The sequence below is a fragment of the Bipolaris maydis genome (assembly GCF_028858645.1).
Source record: "Bipolaris maydis strain C4 unplaced genomic scaffold PSV08scaffold_6, whole genome shotgun sequence".
NCBI classification, from domain to species: Eukaryota; Fungi; Ascomycota; class Dothideomycetes; order Pleosporales; family Pleosporaceae; genus Bipolaris; species Bipolaris maydis.
Window position 1 is genome coordinate 1,339,317 of NW_027093862.1, and position 17,583 is coordinate 1,356,899.

At 53.0% G+C, this 17,583-nt stretch overlaps 5 protein-coding genes across 5 annotated transcripts; 3 read left to right on the forward strand and 2 right to left on the reverse strand.

The window, feature by feature from the left end:
* Positions 1-197: 197 nt before the first annotated feature.
* PSV08DRAFT_294946 (uncharacterized protein) lies at positions 198-1,990 on the reverse strand. Its single transcript, XM_066092601.1, has 3 exons — positions 1,935-1,990; positions 484-1,709; positions 198-435 (listed from the first exon to the last, which is right to left on the reverse strand). The coding sequence occupies exons 2-3, from the start codon at positions 1,690-1,692 to the stop codon at positions 274-276; spliced, it is 1,371 nt and encodes a 456-aa protein (XP_065949232.1). The 5' UTR covers positions 1,693-1,709; positions 1,935-1,990; the 3' UTR covers positions 198-273.
* A 590-nt stretch (positions 1,991-2,580) lies between these two features.
* Positions 2,581-8,436, reverse strand: PSV08DRAFT_409498 (carbamoyl-phosphate synthase arginine-specific large chain). Its single transcript, XM_014226127.2, has 5 exons — positions 8,007-8,436; positions 7,595-7,923; positions 6,197-6,402; positions 3,066-6,136; positions 2,581-3,015 (listed from the first exon to the last, which is right to left on the reverse strand). Exons 1-5 carry the CDS (start codon positions 8,379-8,381, stop codon positions 2,908-2,910), a joined length of 4,089 nt encoding a protein of 1,362 aa, XP_014081602.2. The 5' UTR covers positions 8,382-8,436; the 3' UTR covers positions 2,581-2,907.
* A 1,321-nt stretch (positions 8,437-9,757) lies between these two features.
* On the forward strand, positions 9,758-13,290 carry PSV08DRAFT_201766 (flavin-containing amine oxidoreductase-domain containing protein; the record flags this gene model as incomplete). Its single annotated transcript, XM_014226129.1, has 2 exons — positions 9,758-11,977; positions 12,027-13,290. The coding sequence occupies 2 exons, from the start codon at positions 9,758-9,760 to the stop codon at positions 13,140-13,142; spliced, it is 3,336 nt and encodes a 1,111-aa protein (XP_014081604.1). The 3' UTR covers positions 13,143-13,290.
* Positions 13,291-14,367: 1,077 nt separating this feature from the next.
* Positions 14,368-17,131, forward strand: PSV08DRAFT_389778 (uncharacterized protein; the record flags this gene model as incomplete). The annotated part of the gene is made up of 4 exons (XM_014226130.2): positions 14,368-14,403; positions 14,466-14,606; positions 14,674-14,687; positions 14,753-17,131. 4 exons carry the CDS (start codon positions 14,368-14,370, stop codon positions 16,797-16,799), a joined length of 2,238 nt encoding a protein of 745 aa, XP_014081605.1. The 3' UTR covers positions 16,800-17,131.
* On the forward strand, positions 16,786-17,484 carry PSV08DRAFT_295001 (uncharacterized protein). The gene has a single exon (XM_066092602.1). It carries the CDS (start codon positions 16,992-16,994, stop codon positions 17,211-17,213), a length of 222 nt encoding a protein of 73 aa, XP_065949233.1. The 5' UTR covers positions 16,786-16,991; the 3' UTR covers positions 17,214-17,484.
* Positions 17,485-17,583: the final 99 nt, after the last annotated feature.

The window sequence follows — 17,583 nt, forward strand, 5'->3', positions numbered from 1 at the left end:
AGCATAGTGGTGCGTGTGAGGTCGGTCTCCAAATGCGTCCGTCACAGGAAGCTTAGGCGTAGTAGGGATAGGCTCGGATCATCGCGTCGGGCCATCGCATTTCCTTGTTTCCAACCCACCCAAACTACAGTCGCTTTCACTAGTGCTGTTCTATCTTTACATTTCGACCTCGCCATACATCATAAAGGCACCATTGCACAGAATAGATAACCTCATTGATTACTACAGTAGCTTTTCTACATGAGCCAGGCAAAACAGCTTCTGATCATTTTACTACGACATGAACTTGCTGGCCATGTTCAACACACCACCAAGAGCGCTGCCAGAGCCGCCGCTACTTCCGCCACTGCCACCACCCGTCTGTGACTTCATGTAGAACTGGAGTGCCATCTTTCCTGCCTGGGCAATGGCATCCTGCTTGGTAGCGCTAGGGTCCTACTTTTGTCAGTGGGTGCTTCGATAATTGGGTCGGTCAGCGCCTACCGTGTTGCCCTGGCTCTGCTGCTTATCAAACAGCTGGGCAGCCTGGCCCATGGCCATGCCGATGAACTTGTTCTGACCACCCTTGGAATCATCATTGCTGCTGTTGTTAAACATCTTCAGTGCCTGCATAGCGGCAGCAGCGCCAACATTGTTCGAGCTGGCTTGCCCACCTCCGCTGCCACCGCTGCCATAGAATTTCTCGTGCTGTTTGGCCGCATCATCTTCGTCCACACTCTCATTCTGGTAACTGTTCTTGTTGCCAGCCAGCATACCAAGAGCACTGGTAAACAGACTGGAGTCACCACCGCTACCGTATTCAGACGCAGCATGCTGAGCTGCGCCAGAAAAGTCGTCGTCGGATCCACCATGAGCACCACTTCCGCCGTAGGAAGTGCCAGTAGAGTGCTGGCCTCCCTGGTTACCTGATCCACCATATCCTCCTGAGCTGCCTCCATAACCTCCTGATGGGCGGTCATTGTCGTCGTCACGTCTTGAGCTGTTCCCATAGTTACCTCCTGAGCTGCCTCCGTAGCCACCTGACGGACGGTCATTATCGTCGTCACGTCTTGAATTACCTCCGTAACTGCCTCCTGAGCTGCCCCCATAGCCTCCAGACGGGCGATCATTATCATTATCCCGCCCTGAGCTGCCTCCGTAGCCTCCTGAGCTACCACCATAACCACCTGATGGGCGGTCATTGTCATCATTGCGGCCTGAGCTACCTCCGTAGTTGCCTCCTGAGCTACTGCCATAACCACCTGACGGGCGGTCATTGTCATCATTGCGGCCTGAGCTACCTCCGTAGTTGCCTCCTGAGCTACCACCATAACCATCTGATGGGCGGTCATTGTCATCATCACGTCTTGAGCCGCCCCCGTAGCCACCTGATGGGCGGTCGTTGTCATCATTGCGGCCTGAGCTACCTCCGTAGTTGCCTCCTGAGCTACTGCCATAACCACCTGACGGGCGGTCGTTGTCATTATCACGTCCTCCATAACCACCTGAGGTGAGGTCATTGGAGTTACGACGTCCTGAGCCGCCTCCATAGCCGCTAGAAGTGCGGTCATTATCATCGTCGCGTCCCGAGCTGCCGCCGTAGCCACCTGATCTGTCGTCGTTCCCATAGCCGCTTCCGCCGCCCCCGGAGTATCCCTCCTGGGACCGGCCAGACTGCTGACCGTACTCGCTGCGATCGTTGTTGTAAGACATTGTCAGATTGTAGAGATCTGGTTCAGCATCAGTATGGTGTAGGGAGAGGGATTGGGCGGATAAGGCAGGGTCTAAAAACGCCGTATAAAGGAATAAAATAAGCTTGCCAGTCCATTTGGGATGCTTGCAGCCTATGTTGAGTTCGTTTGGATCTACAGGGGCAGCTCAATTGCATGTGGGGTAGGTCTCAAGGCCATAGCAAGGAACCGTGACATATGCATAAAGGAGGAGAAGCAACTTACTGTGCAAAGGAATCAAAAGTTGATGCTGATTGAGGTTCAATTGAGTTGTGGAAAAGGAGAAAAGAGGGCTGAGTTCATAAAAGCAGGAAATCAAGGTATCTAAATGGCAGCTGTGGCTGTAGCTCCCACGCGCCTGGTTACCCCTCCCCAAACTCCCTGGTTCCCCTAGCCCCACTACTAGTGACGTATGCCTGCACCACCACGCTGCAGGATCATCGTCCATGATTCGTGCCTTAACACGGCTGGGAAATGTTACGCCAGCCAATTGAGCCATGAATGAGATAGCTTTCCGTCCTCAATGTCATACTTGGCATGGCCTGCGGGGTCCACGCCAGACGGTATAGAGCATTACAGATTGCGCGTACAGGTATCAAAGGTCCCCACCCCCGCGCTATATATACCAAAGTTTGTCACACTAATATATCGAAACCTTGCTAAACTTGTCCCTCAAGGCAAGGTCCCTCTCAAGATGGAACCTAGCAGTCCTCATCAGCCTGGTGGTGCTCAAGACTGGCATACCAATCTTGCTCGACCTGTGCGCGTTATCACAACTAGTGCACCCATATTCACACTGCTTTCTTTTTTTTCAAAAACATTTTCTTATCTCTATCCTGGAATCGACCTACTAAATTTAGAATTCTAAAAGCGATAGACAAAAATCCATTTTAAACATCTGAAAACGCTACGTATCACTGAAACATGACAAGCTCAGATTGAACTACATAAGTCTTCATGTTATCTAGCCACACATGCGATGGAGAACTTCCACCGGGCCAGAGGTAAAGATGATATCCCAACTCCTCCAAACTGCAAATGCAGTTGACCGTATGATGACAACGCTGTATACACTAGAACATAATTTTTATCCCACCCCTTTCCATGAGATATTCACCCCAGTTAGGGCGAGCTTCGGCTAGATCTTACACCCCACCACTTCTTACCCCGTATCGAACTCGAGCATTGAGCTATCCGTTTAGAGTGGCCTGCCACCAACGAAGTCACTCCACGACCTGACCTCGCTTGGGATACCCTCCTTCTTGGGTAGCTTCTCGCTCATACATTGAGCAAATAGGACAGCAGTCTGCAGTAAATTAGCTTATAGATTCATCAGTACAAAGCAAAAAGACTCACCTTGGGCTCCATAAACAGTGGCACACCAAAGTCGACGGCGTTCCTCCTCATGACGTAGTCTTCGTCGAACAGGCCATTCGCCCTGTACTTGGCCAGGTTGAAGCAACCGCGGATGTTGTTCTTCTCAAACACCTCACGTAGCTTCCTCTTGTCATCCTTGGGAAACTCGATGACGTCGACAGTGACGCCCTCTGTGCTCTTCTCCAGAAGCTCCTTCACTTCCTTGTTGGCAGCAAGGAACTTGTAACCAAGTGCGTGCACGTACTTGGCAATCTGGATCAGAGAGTTGGAGTGGAGCGAACCAGGAGTGACATCACCACCGAACAAAAGACCCTCACCAGGCTGGGGCAGGCGGAAGTTCATCTGCGATTGCGCAGATGCCCAGTAGGCCTCGACAAGGTCCTTACCAAAGCAGGCCATCTCACCAGTAGACGACATCTCTACGCCGAGGTAGGGATCAGCACCAGCCAATCTGGTCCAGGAGAATTGAGGGACCTTGGTGGCGAGGTAGTTCCTCTCCACGGCCATGAGATCAGTAGGCTCAGGGATGTCACGGCCGACAAGAGCCTTTGTGGCAACATCAATGAAGTTGGTACCAAGGACCTTGCTGACAAAGGGGAAGGAACGAGAAGCACGGAGGTTGCACTCGATGACCTTGAGGTTCGGCTCAGAGCCCTCGACTTCCTCCTTGATAATTTGCATGTTGAAAGGACCAGTGATGTTCCAGGCTTTGGCAACCTTGTCGGCAATCTCCTTGACACGCTCTTGGATGCGCTTGTCAAGGTTGACTGGTGGTAGTACAAGGGTGGCATCACCAGAATGAACACCGGCGTTCTCGACGTGCTCGCTGACAGCATGGACAAGAACGTTTCCGTTGGAAGCGACAGCATCGCAGTCAATTTCTTGAGCGCCGTCAATGAACTTGGTAATGACAACCGGGTGGTCGGGTGACACGTTGGAGGCAGCGAGGAGCTTCTCCTTCAGTTCATCCTCACCACGGATGACAGTCATGGCAGCACCAGAAAGGACGTACGATGGGCGGACAAGAACTGGATATCCAACAGAGCTTGCAAACTTCTTCGCGTCCTCATAAGAAGTGAGTTCCTTCCAAGCTGGCTGGTCTACACCAATTGAGTCCAGAATAGAAGAGAACTTGTGACGATCTTCGGCCTTGTCGATGTCTGCGGGATCGGTTCCGAGAACCTTGGCCTTACCAGACTCCTGCAGCTTCAGAGCAATATTCTGGGGAAGCTGACCACCGACAGAGACGACAACTCCACTGGCGGTTTCGAGCTCGTAGATATCCATCACACGCTCATAGCTGAGCTCTTCGAAGTAGAGCTTGTCAGCGACATCGAAATCCGTACTGTAGGTCTCTGGGTTGTAGTTGATCATAACAGTCTTCTTGCCAAGTGCGTTGAGGGAGCGGGTAGCGTTGACAGCACACCAATCGAACTCGACAGAGCTTCCAATGCGGTAGACACCGCTACCAAGAACGATGACACCATGGTCATCAAAGGTGACATCGTGTGATGAGGCGTTGTACGTAGTGTAAAGGTAGTTCGTGTTTGCAGGGAACTCGGCAGCCAAGGTATCAATACGCTTGACCCATGGCCTAATTCCAAAACCGGTTCTGCGGGCGCGAACCTCGTCTTCTGTGCTGTTGACTGCCTTTGCAATCTGCTTATCAGAGAAACCAAGCTTCTTGGCCTTGAGAATAATTTCCTTCTTGAGGCCAAATAGGCTGCCAATATTCTCAAGTTCCTTGGTGCAGTCAACAATGTTTTGGAGCTTGTGCAAGAACCACTTGTCAATCTTGGTGAGATCGTGGACCTTGTCAACGGAGTAGCCTTCGTGGAACAGAGCTTGGCCAACAGCAAGCCATCGGCGATCAGTAGGGTTCTTGAGCTCTTCATCGAGGTTCTCGCCGTACTTTTCGCCCTGGAAACCAAGGTACTTGGGGTCGACTTGTCGGCAGGCCTTTTGGAAAGACTCTTCGAATGTGCGTCCAATAGCCATAACCTCACCGACCGACTTCATAGAACTGCCGATATCACGCTTGACGTTCTGGAACTTGCTGAGATCCCATCGAGGCATCTTGGTGACAACATAGTCCAGACTGGGCTCGAAGTTTGCGGTTGTGGTCTTGGTGACGGCATTTGGCAGTTCAGGCAGAGTGTGTCCAAGACCAATCTTGGCTGCAGTGTAAGCTAGAGGGTAACCAGTTGCTTTGGAGGCCAGTGCAGATGAACGAGACAGACGAGCGTTGACTTCAATGACACGGTAATCGAGACCATCTGGCTGCAGGCAGTACTGTACGTTGCACTCTCCAACAACTCCCAAATGTCGGACAATCTTGATGGACGCAGATCGGAGCATGTGGTATTCCTCGTCGCTGAATGTTTGACTTGGCGATACAACGATACTGTCACCCGTGTGGACACCAAGGGGATCAAAGTTCTCCATGTTGCAGACTGTAATGCAGTTGTCGCTTGCATCACGCACAACCTCGTACTCGGCCTCCTTCCAGCCTTTGAGCGACTTCTCGACCAAGATTTGGGGTGACAGCGTGAGCGAACGAGCTGACAGGTTCTTCAGCTCTTCGGGGTTGTTTGCGAAACCAGAACCAAGACCACCCAGTGCATAAGCAGCACGAACAATGATGGGATATCCGACCTTTTCAGCAGCGTCCAATGCCTCGTCCACTGAGGAGACGGCAATTGACTTGGCAATGGGAATGTTGATTTCTTCCAAAGCGCGCGCGAAGAGATCACGGTCTTCGCTCGTCTTGAGAGTCTGGACGCTAGTACCGAGTACCTTGACACCATATTTTTCAAAAATACCCTTGGCATCCATCTGGACACCCAGGTTCAATGCAGTTTGGCCACCAAAGCTGAGGAAGATTCCGTCAGGCTTCTCCTTCTGGATGACATATTCGGCGTATTCGGGAGTTACAGGCAAGTAGTAGATTTCATCGGCGAGCACGTGGGATGTTTGGATAGTAGCAATATTAGGGTTGAGCAGCACGGATTTGACACCGGCTTCCCTCAGAGCCTTGAGCGCTTGTGAACCTGCAATCCAATGAGCATATGGTCATTCTCGCGTAATTGTGTCTAGTGGTGTTTGCGCACCTGAGTAATCAAACTCTCCGGCCTGGCCAATGCTGAGACCACCACTGCCAATGACCAGGACTTTCTTTACGTCGACAAGATCCTGTGCGCCAGAAATGACGCCGCTTTTGAGATACGCCTCGGCGCTGGGCGCTGTCTGTGTCTTATTCCATGTTGACGCGACCTTTGTGAATGCCCGCAGTTGCCGGTAAACCGCAGGTGACTCACTGTTGGAGCGGAGAGAAGTCAGAGGGCGAGCAGCGCGAGTTGTGAAGTTTCGCGAGCATGCAGAAGATGCCAATGAGCGAGTTTGACCTGTGAGGGTAGGGACGCGACGTGCTAGACGCCCGCAGAGAGCCATTTGCAGGCGGGCAAGCGGCTTGAGGGCTGTGAGCTCGTTGAAGATGGGAGCAACAAAGAAAGGCGACGCACGCGCTGGAAAAAAGTCGCTCGGTGGCCGGCGGGGGGAATTGAAGAAGTATAGCTCGACCCTAGCGGAGCCAGAGCACAAATGACTCCCTCAAGGTTTATGAACAATCTGTGGGGAAAGCTGCGATGCGGCAGCCAAAAAAATCCAATGATGCGCAACGGGCCAATCAGGCTCTCTCCGATAACGCTCAGATAAGACCGTCGGCGATCACCAACTACGCAATGAGGAGGGAGCTGTGAAATGCTTCAATTCCACGCTGACATTGCGCATTCAAATGTTCGCCCGTCTACACATGGTGACTCAGTCAAGACGCACGATCCAGTCTGCTACCAGCCTATCCGCCTCTCCAATGTCCCGTCTTGTCACCAAGAACCCCCCAGGTGGAGGACCGATTACGGCGCCGAAGATCGATCTCCATTTTCTAGCACACAGCGCCGATGAGCAGAAATTTTGACATCGTCTTGCAGAACTTTTCTCAATACAGTCACACGGGTGCTAGCTTGTGTGCCTTGGCGCACCTGCATCGATATTGCATTACTACTTTGAGACTCGGGCACGCTTCAAGGGTAGTCGTATTTTTCCCCCAGGGCATTTGGCATGATTCGTTGCCCGACCAACCCTAAACTATTTCCTGGCGGCCTCGTGGAGCTAGCCAACAACATTGACAGATTTTGCAACTGCAATAGCACAGTCATCGATGGACTCCAAGTTTTCTTGAGAAGCTTTGTGGAGTCCTCGGCCCGTAGCACGGCGAAATACTGCTCACTAGCATCGAGCCAGTGCCATGAGTGAGACTGCCTCGATCGCAGCGCCAATCTCCTCCCGTGTCTAGTACATGGACATGTCGCGTTCTCCTCGCGGTAGACTCATCTCACCCTGCCTTTTTTGCTTTGTCGGCTGCTGCATGCCGCGCTTTGTACTCCCGCGGGCTCTCTAATGCTTTCTTCGGCACACCGCTCAGTCGCTGCCTCAGACTCGGCTTGCCCCACATTCCAACCTGATCCTCTCGAGCCTTCTTCTCTGCTGCGCGGTACTGGTCTTCAGCAGTTCCAAACTCTGCGCCTGATTTGGCTTCATATATCGTCGCCAATCCCGCCTTTAACATCTCCAATCCCACGTCCTTCTTGAAGAACCATCGGCGCACATAAACTTGGGCTACCACGCGGTCGTACTGGTCACGCCTATATATGTATACGCGTACTCGGCGATGATGGATAAGGCCGATGAGCCAGTCTTGGGCCTCCTTTGCAAAAGGCTGAGCCTCTCGGCCCCAGTGCGCAAGTTCAGGCGCGTCCACTCCAGCGATGCGTATATGAAGCTATTGGTCCAGTTAGTTATGTATGTGATGGCATGTAAGCCCAGGACAGTGCAGTTCGGACTCGGGACCTGGTTGAGACTCACTGTTTGCTGAGCCAAACCCTCTTTTGTAGTAGGCACCCTCTTCCAAGGTAGCCATCCCCATCCAGCTATTCTCCCGCCAGGCGTGTGGTAAAATCTGAAATTATCCGCGTCCCCTACGCTAGTGACTTGGCCAAATAGACTTCTGCGACGGAAGTAGTCTGGTTTGATATGGTTCACTGTTGGTATTCGTCGTAGATAGGCCTTGTAGAAACGGAGCGCAGTAACCATTGATGCTGTTAGCGCGAGAGACGGAATCAGGGTCCGCAGTTCAGTCCATGACCCTGCAAAACTGGTCGACTTTGTTGGCGCGGTCCGTGAAGGAAGGCCGCTCTTCTTTTCGTCGTCATCATCGTTGCCTGACCAGGGCCATCGCATCTTTCTTCTTCCTTGAATGCGAGGTCGCGGGGAAAGTTTTGTCTGAACAGACGACGAAAGCCGACGGGTCGGCTGAAGCGATACTGCGTTAACCACGGGGGCTGACTAGCGTGGTCGAGCACGTGATTTTGTTCCACCAAGAGATCGGATGGTTTATTTGCGAAATCGATGTGATTGTGAAATTAGGAAAAACGAACTAGTTTAGGTTTGCGGCTTCATCACCGAGCCAAAAAAAGCGACATGATAGTGAAGATTAAATACATGGCAAGGCGACAGGCTCAAATGGCAAGATTGAAATAGATCATGTGCAAAGGATCCATGGCTGTCACTGGATACTCTGTGATGCCCTGGTATCTTGATACCATGTGCAGTAGAGATATGTCACACAAGACGAATCTCGTTGTCAGATGAGCTCCAAGAGCCGAGGTCCTATCACCATAACCTTGTATGAGCTCACATTATATTACCGTCTCACCATGTCAAAGATGGAACTGATGAACTAATCGTACTGACTAACATATATTTTCCTCAGTCATCAGGGATATCCTATATGCCTTTCTACTTTGAAGATGGGTATGTGTTAAGAGGTCCGGTTGGAAAGGCGAACGGAAATGATTGGTATACACAAGATGAGTGGCAATACTCGGCTTCTAGGCGTTTTATGAATGCAGTAAGGTTTGATACGGAGGCAGGCTTGCGAAGGAGAGTTGGTTTCTGCATAGGTTCATCAGCCGTCATCCGAACAGGAACGAGTCTAGTAAACGTCCATGCGCGAAAAGACCAAGTGCAAGATCCTTACATTCCATAAGGTGGTCACGGTTAACAACCTAGGCGACCAAACTCATCAAGCGCACAGCGTGTGCACCAATGCGCTCCCGTTGGAAGCTTCGAAAATGTTGATGGGGTTGGCTGAAGCTTATATCACGACGTGCTGTAGTAGCAATGTTCGCTTCCGTACGAGCGGGGTCAGCTGCAGCCAACCAGTTACTTTGTTGACGCCAAGCTGTGCATCAACCATCCGAATCTTCACACGGATCCGTTGTCGCGATGACGGAGCGTGGAGGAATGTTTGAGCTAGTTGGAGAAGGCTGAAGTCAGAAACGACGGGGTTGGTTTCGACCGAGTTTGCCTAGGTGGGTATGGTGCGCTTCTTTCGTGCCTTGACCTCCATAAGTCTGGGCATCCGTCCATCACCTGTCTGCACCCTCCCACCATCGCTACAAGTTCAACAAGGTCCCTCATGCTTTGCAGAATACAACGCCGCCCGCTACCCGCTACAACCTTATCGCTGCGATTGTGCGGCCAACGGCTGATTGCGGCTCTGTAGCGGCTTCCCTGTCAGGTGCCTCCCCGTCTTTCCTCGAATCTTTATCAATATGTTCTCCATCGCATCCACAGCCGATCCTACCGCGCTCGATGACGGCTCGTACCTCTTCGATCAGAATCAAGATGATCTGTTGTCATTGCCAATGTCCAATGATAGTATACATCTGAAAGGCGGTGTCGCACCTATACCTGGGTTTAGTAACTTGGGCTACGGCCGGGAATCGAGTGCATCGTCCGTGCACTACGGCGACTCGATTGATACATCGGAACCCAGCACAAGTCACGAGGGGGAAGGATCTACTCCAGGCACATTGGCAAATGGATATACGACAAACTACACTCCTTCGCCACTGCAGCATCCATTTACTCCAAACTCGGCCGTTAACGGCATGACTAGTACCCAGGGAAAACAGCCCTCTCATCAAAACCACGTCTCTTCACATACTTCTATCAACGAAAACGGCACGAAAGCTCATTCATCATCAAAGAGTCATCAGAGAGATGGCGCATTCATGGCGGGCACACCACATAGTCTGAGTGGCGAATCACAAGCATCTTCGACTTCTGAGCTTCCACGATCACACGAACAGCCAAAGAAGCATCGCAGGACAAATTCTCTCCCTGTAAAAGGGAAGGCTGCTGAGATGAAGGCGAGTTCTAGCATACCTGCCGATGTGTCATGGCCTGAATTCGGCCGGCAGTGCATTCTAGCAGCAGAGAACAGCCGGCTCAATCCATTCTCTCTGCATCCCACCGAGTACAAGCTTTTACGCGAGCATGTCACTCACGCTCAGGTCACGATTTATCTGAACATAAGAAACGCGATCCTGCGCTTGTGGCATCGCAACCCTTTGGTATACGTCTCTCTCGAAGAAGCTGCAGGGTGCGCCCGTGACAAGCGCTACTTTGGTCTGGCAAAGGTAGCATATCTGTGGCTTATGAGACACGGATACATCAACTTTGGCTGCGCTGAAGTACCGAATAATGCTGGCACTCTCTCGAAATGCAAAACAAAGACGGTAACAAGACGGACAATCGTTGTAGTTGGTGCAGGAATGTCGGGACTAGGTTGCGCTCGGCACCTGGAAGGAATCTTTGCTCAACTTGGAGATCAACTAACAGATGCGGGAGAGCGTCCACCGAAGATTATTATCCTTGAGGCCCGTCCGCGTGTAGGTGGTCGAGTGTATTCACATCCTTTTTTGAATCAATCCGGCTCTACACTCCCACCCGGAAATCGTTGCACAGCTGAGATGGGTGCTCAGATTGTTACAGGATTCGAACACGGCAACCCGTTGAACGCAATAATTCGAGGCCAGTTGGGCTTGCCTTACCATGGTCTAAGAGACAACACAATACTCTACGATTATGATGGCACGGTTGTCGAGAGAAGTCAAGACATACTGGTGGAGAAGCTGTACAACGATGTCCTCGAACGAGCGGCAGCTTTTCGAAACAAACCTACTGCCCACAGGACAGTAGAGGGTGATCGAAACTTGATGGCGTTTGGCCGTGAGCCTGCTGATGTTGGCGGGCCTACCATTGCAGAGCTAGAAGAGTCTGAGGCCCCTTTGCCAGCAGACGCGATAAGCACAGCATCGACAAAGCAAGAGAAGCCAACTACTGGGATAGAAAAGCTGGCGGGAAGAGCATACCAGTTGAGCGCTGGCTTTGACCCTGATGTCACAGCCGCAAAGACGGTACAAGACATGGGATGGAAACTGAAGGATGGTGCGAGGGACGACCAAACATTGGACCTGGACACGATTGCAAAGGCATCGGAATACCCGACATTAGGTCAGACAATGGATGAGGGACTCCGACAATATCAGTCACTTGTCGATTTGAAACCCAGAGACATGCGCCTGCTCAGCTGGCACCATGCCAACCTCGAATACGCAAACGCTGTGAGTGTGAACCAGCTCAGTTTGAGCGGCTGGGATCAGGACATAGGAAATGAATTCGAAGGAGAGCATAGTCAGGTAATTGGGGGTTATCAGCAGGTTCCGCGCGGGCTGTGGCAATGTCCTAGCAAGCTGGACGTGCGGTTCAGCACGGCTATCAAGACTGTCCACTACAATACGGAAGAACAGCGAGTTGGCAAGGCTGTCAGAATCGAATGCACCAACGGCGAAACATTTGAAGCCGATGATGTTGTCCTCACTACACCCCTAGGGGTACTGAAATCAGGATCTATCAAGTTCGAACCTCCACTTCCTAGCTGGAAGCAGGATGTGATTGAACGCATGGGGTTTGGACTTTTGAACAAGGTGGGTCTGTGTATTTTGTCAACTGTGCGCTTTCTCACGACATGAATAGATTATTCTCGTGTACGAAAAGGCCTTTTGGGAACCGGATCGAGACATGTTTGGACTGCTCAACGAGGCCGAGCGCGAGGGCAGCATGCGACCAGAGGAGTATTGTTCGAAGCGAGGACGGTTCTATCTGTTTTGGAACTGCCTAAAGACGAGCGGAAAGCCAGTGCTAGTAGCGCTCATGGCAGGTGATGCTGCCCACTACGCCGAGGCGACGTCGGACGACCAGCTTGTCAAAGAAGTGACGGACCGGCTCGACGCCATGTTTGCGCCAAACACTGTACCACTCCCATCGGAAGCGATTGTGACGCGGTGGAAGAAGGATCCGTTTGCTCGAGGCAGCTACTCATATGTGGGACCAAAGACACAGACTGGCGACTACGATGTCATGGCGCGGCCACACGGCCCGCTGCATTTTGCTGGAGAAGCAACGTGCGGCACACATCCTGCGACTGTGCACGGGGCGTACTTGTCAGGCCTCCGAGTGGCAGCGGAGGTTGCCGAGAAGGTACTAGGGCCCATTGAGATACCCAGTCCGCTTGTGGAGAAGAAAGCGACCAAGGCCGAGTTTTCGACGACTCCGACTGCAGAGTCGAAGCGGCGATTGGAGCCGGGTGCGGGGTCAGGGCGAGAGAACAAGAGTGGGCGTGTGCAGCGCGACGAAGACTACGAAGCAGCCATTATTGGGGCCATTTTGGAGCAAATTGGCGAACGTCCAATCAAGCCCGGGCGGGCAGGCGTCAACCCATTTCTGTTGTTCACGAAAGACTTTTGGTATATCTGCAAGCAAGAGTGCGACGAGGCACACCGGGCCAAGAGCGGGAATGCTGATGCCAAAGCACCAAAGCAAGAGATTCGCAATGCAGTGGGGTTAAAATGGCGGACGGCCGAGCAGCATGTCAAGCAGCCATATCTGGACCAGGCCAGCAACGCGCGAGAGGATGCGACGGCAAGCGCAGTCGAGTTCAAGGAGCGGGTTGCTACTTGGGACAAGGAGGCAGCACGCATACGGCGGGAGTATATTCAAGCGCACCCGCCCGAAGGGGGCAATGAGGAGGCGATGCTCAACAGCCGAACAGCGATTGAGCTGGGGGCTGGGAAGCGACTGCGCAGGGTGTGATGTTGGAGACGTTTATTTTTTTTCCGTGTTGTATCATTTGCGTGTTGTGTAAGTGTAGAGGAGCGCCGTTTGCATGTGCAGGCGTTTGTCGATAGACCCGTGTCCGTGTTGTTGTGGTTGGGCAGGCGGGATGGTAATTGATACTGGACCTCACAGAGGGCTATTTTTAGGCAAAGGCCGCGACGCGACATGGCCGTCACTTGCCAGGCCACTTGTGATGGGCGTCGTACGCCACAGTCGGGCAGTGCATGCGCATGGGACAAGATGCGGGACATGTTGGGGAGGGCGGCGCCCGCCTGGCAGCTGCTGTTTGTGTCCATGTGAAGGCGATGCGTGTTGGTCACGGCACGTGACGCGCCATGTGCCCACGGACACCTGCATGTTGCGAGCACTATATCGGACTCGTCCTGACGTCAACTGCCAAAACAAAAAAAGGCCACCGGAGCCCTGGTCGTGCCCAGCGTGCGGGAAGACGCTAGACGCATGGCCGTTGTCTCCAATGGCGATCTCGCGACAGCCGCCCACAAGCGCCACGACGCCTACTTGCCGTCGTGCTCCAGCAGCAACAGCCGCCGCGCCTGACTGGTGGGACTTTAGGCACGCACTGAGAGTGTCCCGGGGGCGGGCAGCCTAGGCCGGCAGCCGTGGTATCGCGAGCGGTCGAGGGCTCTATCCACGCACGCATGTGTAGACGCATACTCGACGTGCTACACAGCAGCACACATGGAGTGTGCATGCATGCGTATACAGGCCCCGCGGTCGAGGACGGGCAAGTCGCAGGCTCGGGATGCTGGAGAGAACCGGTGGCAGCAGCGTTAGCCCCGTCCCGTGTCCTTGTGGCGGGGTCGATCGAGTGCCCGGTCGTGGGGAACGGCCGGGCTTTCTCTGCTGCACGGCGCGCTTCTAGTAGCCTGCCACTTCTCTAGCCTCGCCCTTGCCCTCGGCTCCGGCTCTGCCTGCCCTGCCTGCCCTGCCGCCCTGCCGCCCTGCCAGCCTTTCCAAGCCGCGCGGTGAACTGCATCCTTCACGCCTCGCCTGCTCCCTGTTCCGCTTCTTCTCCATGTTGCCCTCCGCCTGTTCGCACATCCTGGGCCCATACACCCACCCGTCGCCGCTCTCCACCCTCGACGCCGCGCCTCCAAACCCGCTGCTCCCAGAAGCCGCCTCGCACGCCTGGTAGAGAAGCCTCCTGCACCTCCCCACCCCACTGCAACCCTGCCGAGCCATGACTTCCTTTTTCAGTCGCATCAAGTCTGGCGCTGTAAGTCGTCCCCGCCTGTCAACGCGCCTGTCGCCAATGCCTGGTACTGATGCCGCTCCCAGCCTCCCTTGACCCCGGCGACCGGGAGCACGCCTGTGAAGAAGGACATCAACGCGCCCGAACCCACGCCGCTCGAGAAACTGCTCGTCAACGCCGGCCCTGTGCGTGCCGACGGCAGCGACAAGTTCTTTGGCTTCGAGAATGTGAGTCGCCTTGCCCGGCGAATGAATGCGCCTCTAGCCTCCGCCTGCTAACGATTCCCTCTTCTAGTTTGGAAGCACCTGGTATGCATGCTCCTCACTCCCCATTTGCGCCCCGCTCTTCCAGCCAGTACTTACTCTACCGCCAGCTACTGCAACTCGATAGTCCAATGCCTATACTACTCAGTCCCCTTTCGAGAACAGGTCATCAACTTCCCCGCCCGTTCGCCTCCAGAAGCCCTCGAGCGGCCCTCATCGAGCCTGCCCAGGCTCAACACCAATCTCGCCAATGGCCAAAGCACAGCCCTCTCGCCGCCGGGGCGCAATTCCATCTCGAGTCCCAATTCAAGAACGCCCGCAAAACCCGCCACCACGCCAGGGGCGCCTAACCAGCCTCCAGGCACCAAGCCCGAGGATAACAAGGACTCGCCCGAGTACAAGAAGAAGCAGGCCTTGGCGGCCGGTCCGGTGCTACAGATGGACTACGAGAATGCAAACTCGTACGGCATGAACGAATCGCTGTTTTCGTCGCTAAAAGACATATTCGAGGCCGTCATAGCACACAGGTCACGTATAGGCGTAGTCAGCCCGCACAAGCTGCTCGAAATTCTACGCAGAGACAATGAGATGTTTCGGACCCCGATGCACCAAGATGCACACGAGTTTCTCAACTTGCTACTGAACGAGGTTGTAGAGAATGTCGAACAATTTTCAAAATCCCGTGCGGCCGAAGCCAACGCCATAGAAGAGAACGGATCAGCAACCGCGTCCGGCGAGGTAGTGCCAGCTCAAAACTCGGTGGCGGCTGCAAAACCCAATTCCGGATGGGTGCACGAGCTGTTCGAGGGTACCTTGACGTCTGAGACACGGTGTCTCACGTGCGAAAACACATCACAACGAGACGAGGCATTCCTGGATCTCTCTGTCGACCTCGAGCAGCACTCGTCGGTAACTAGCTGTTTACGCAAGTTTTCCGAGGAAGAGATGTTGTGCGAGCGGAACAAGTTCCACTGCGACAACTGCGGAGGTCTACAAGAGGCAGAGAAGCGCATGAAGATTAAGCGGTTGCCCAAGATTCTTGCCCTGCACCTGAAGCGCTTCAAGTATACCGAGGACCTGCAGCGGTTACAGAAGCTGTTTCATCGCGTCGTCTACCCCTTCTACCTTCGTTTGTTCAACACCACGGATGACGCCGAAGACCCAGACAGGCTATACGAACTATATGCAGTCGTCGTGCACATTGGAGGTGGACCATATCACGGCCACTATGTGTCCATTATCAAAACACAAGACCGCGGCTGGCTACTGTTCGACGACGAGATGGTTGAGCCGGTAGACAAGGCATACGTCAGGAACTTTTTTGGTGGAGAAAACGTCTTGGCGTGCGCATATGTTTTGTTCTACCAAGAAACAACAGAGGAAGCCATGATGAAGGAGCAGGAAGCCGACGCACTGGCTGCAGCAGAGCAGGCCGCCAAGATGGCCCAAGAAGAGGTCACCACGCCAAAGCATAACGGCACAAACGGCACAAACGGAACGCCATTCCATGCCTTTCACAATGCAACAACGCCTTCGGTCGAAGAAGCCGACAAGTTTGCCAGTCTTGCGCATGCGGCCACCGCACCGCCCCTCGCCCACGTCGAGGCGAGTACCGACACTCCCCCGGTTGAACACACCACATCTCATATCCCCACTCTGGCTCCGCGCAAGAGCAACCTTGGTCTTTTTGGGAAAGGCAAGGAAGACAAGGAGCGCAAAGCGCAAGAGAAGGAGCTTGAGAAGCAAGCAAAGCAAAAGCGCAAGGAGATGGAAATGCAGAGGCGGGAAAACTATCGCAAGCAAGAAGAAGAGCTCAAGGCTGTCTTGGAAGCTAGCAAAGCGTCTGCTGCAGAAGAGGAGAAGAAACGCATTGCCAGCGGTGAGGCACAGCCACCTCTAGCGTCACCCCCAACCCCGAATCTTGAAAAGGACAAGCATGCAAATGGCTTCGGTAGCGTCAAGGGTATGAGTGGATTGAGTCGCTTCAGACATACGTCCATGAGCCTCAGGACCAAGCCGAAATTCTGGTCTGGGCACAAGGACAAGGATGGCCATTCCGACGAGCCTCCTCTCCCTGACACCCCCACAACAGATACCGATACGGCCGGCAAGAACCGTTTCAGCATAGGGCGCAAAAAGAGTACATTTAAGTTTTAAGGAAAACGACTGATTCTTTTTTTTTAATTGTCGTCGCAAACACGCGTCCTTTTATGCTGCAATGTACAGCACAACCCTTTTGGACACACAAATTCGGATTGCAGCTATGTTTTCGGCATGTCGGGACCACCTTTTGAGCGTTGAAGAAGTCTCTCTCTCTCTGTGTGTGTGCAATATGAGAAAATCTTCTGCATGCTGGACAGAGTCTATAAGCGTTTTGTAATCTTAGTAGCTCTTTCTCTCTTTTTTTTTTTGAAAACCATGGTCGGTGTTTCTCTGGGCACAATTTTCTCGTTTTTTTCTTTTCTTCTTTTTTTCCTTGTTAATTTTTCCAGAGCATTTCGTTGTTTGGTGAGTGGGGGGGCGGGGGTGGCTGCTGATGACAAGCCCGTTTGCTACTGTACTCTGAGATGAGGACGATGCTGTTTTATTGGACCTGAGAGAGAAAGAAAGGAAGAGACATGAAAAGGCAAAGCAAGCGTTGTTTTTGGAACAAAGGGGGGAATTGCTATGTTGTCCCTTCGATTCAGTCTTGTCTTGAACCAGGCTGGGCTAAAGCATGGGTTTCGTTCTTTTCTTTTTGCTCATGGTGCGGAGAACTATCGCGGATTTTTCTCTCTGTAGTTCTCATCTCACGTCTACGCTTCCATGTTGTAAGATAGGGAAAATAACAGTGATCTTGTCCATGTGTTTGCCCTGCCTGTCTGTGGGACATGTCGACAACGAATAGTTCTGGACTAGATTCATTAGCTCGATGCTCTATTATCTGCAAATCTTCCTAGAA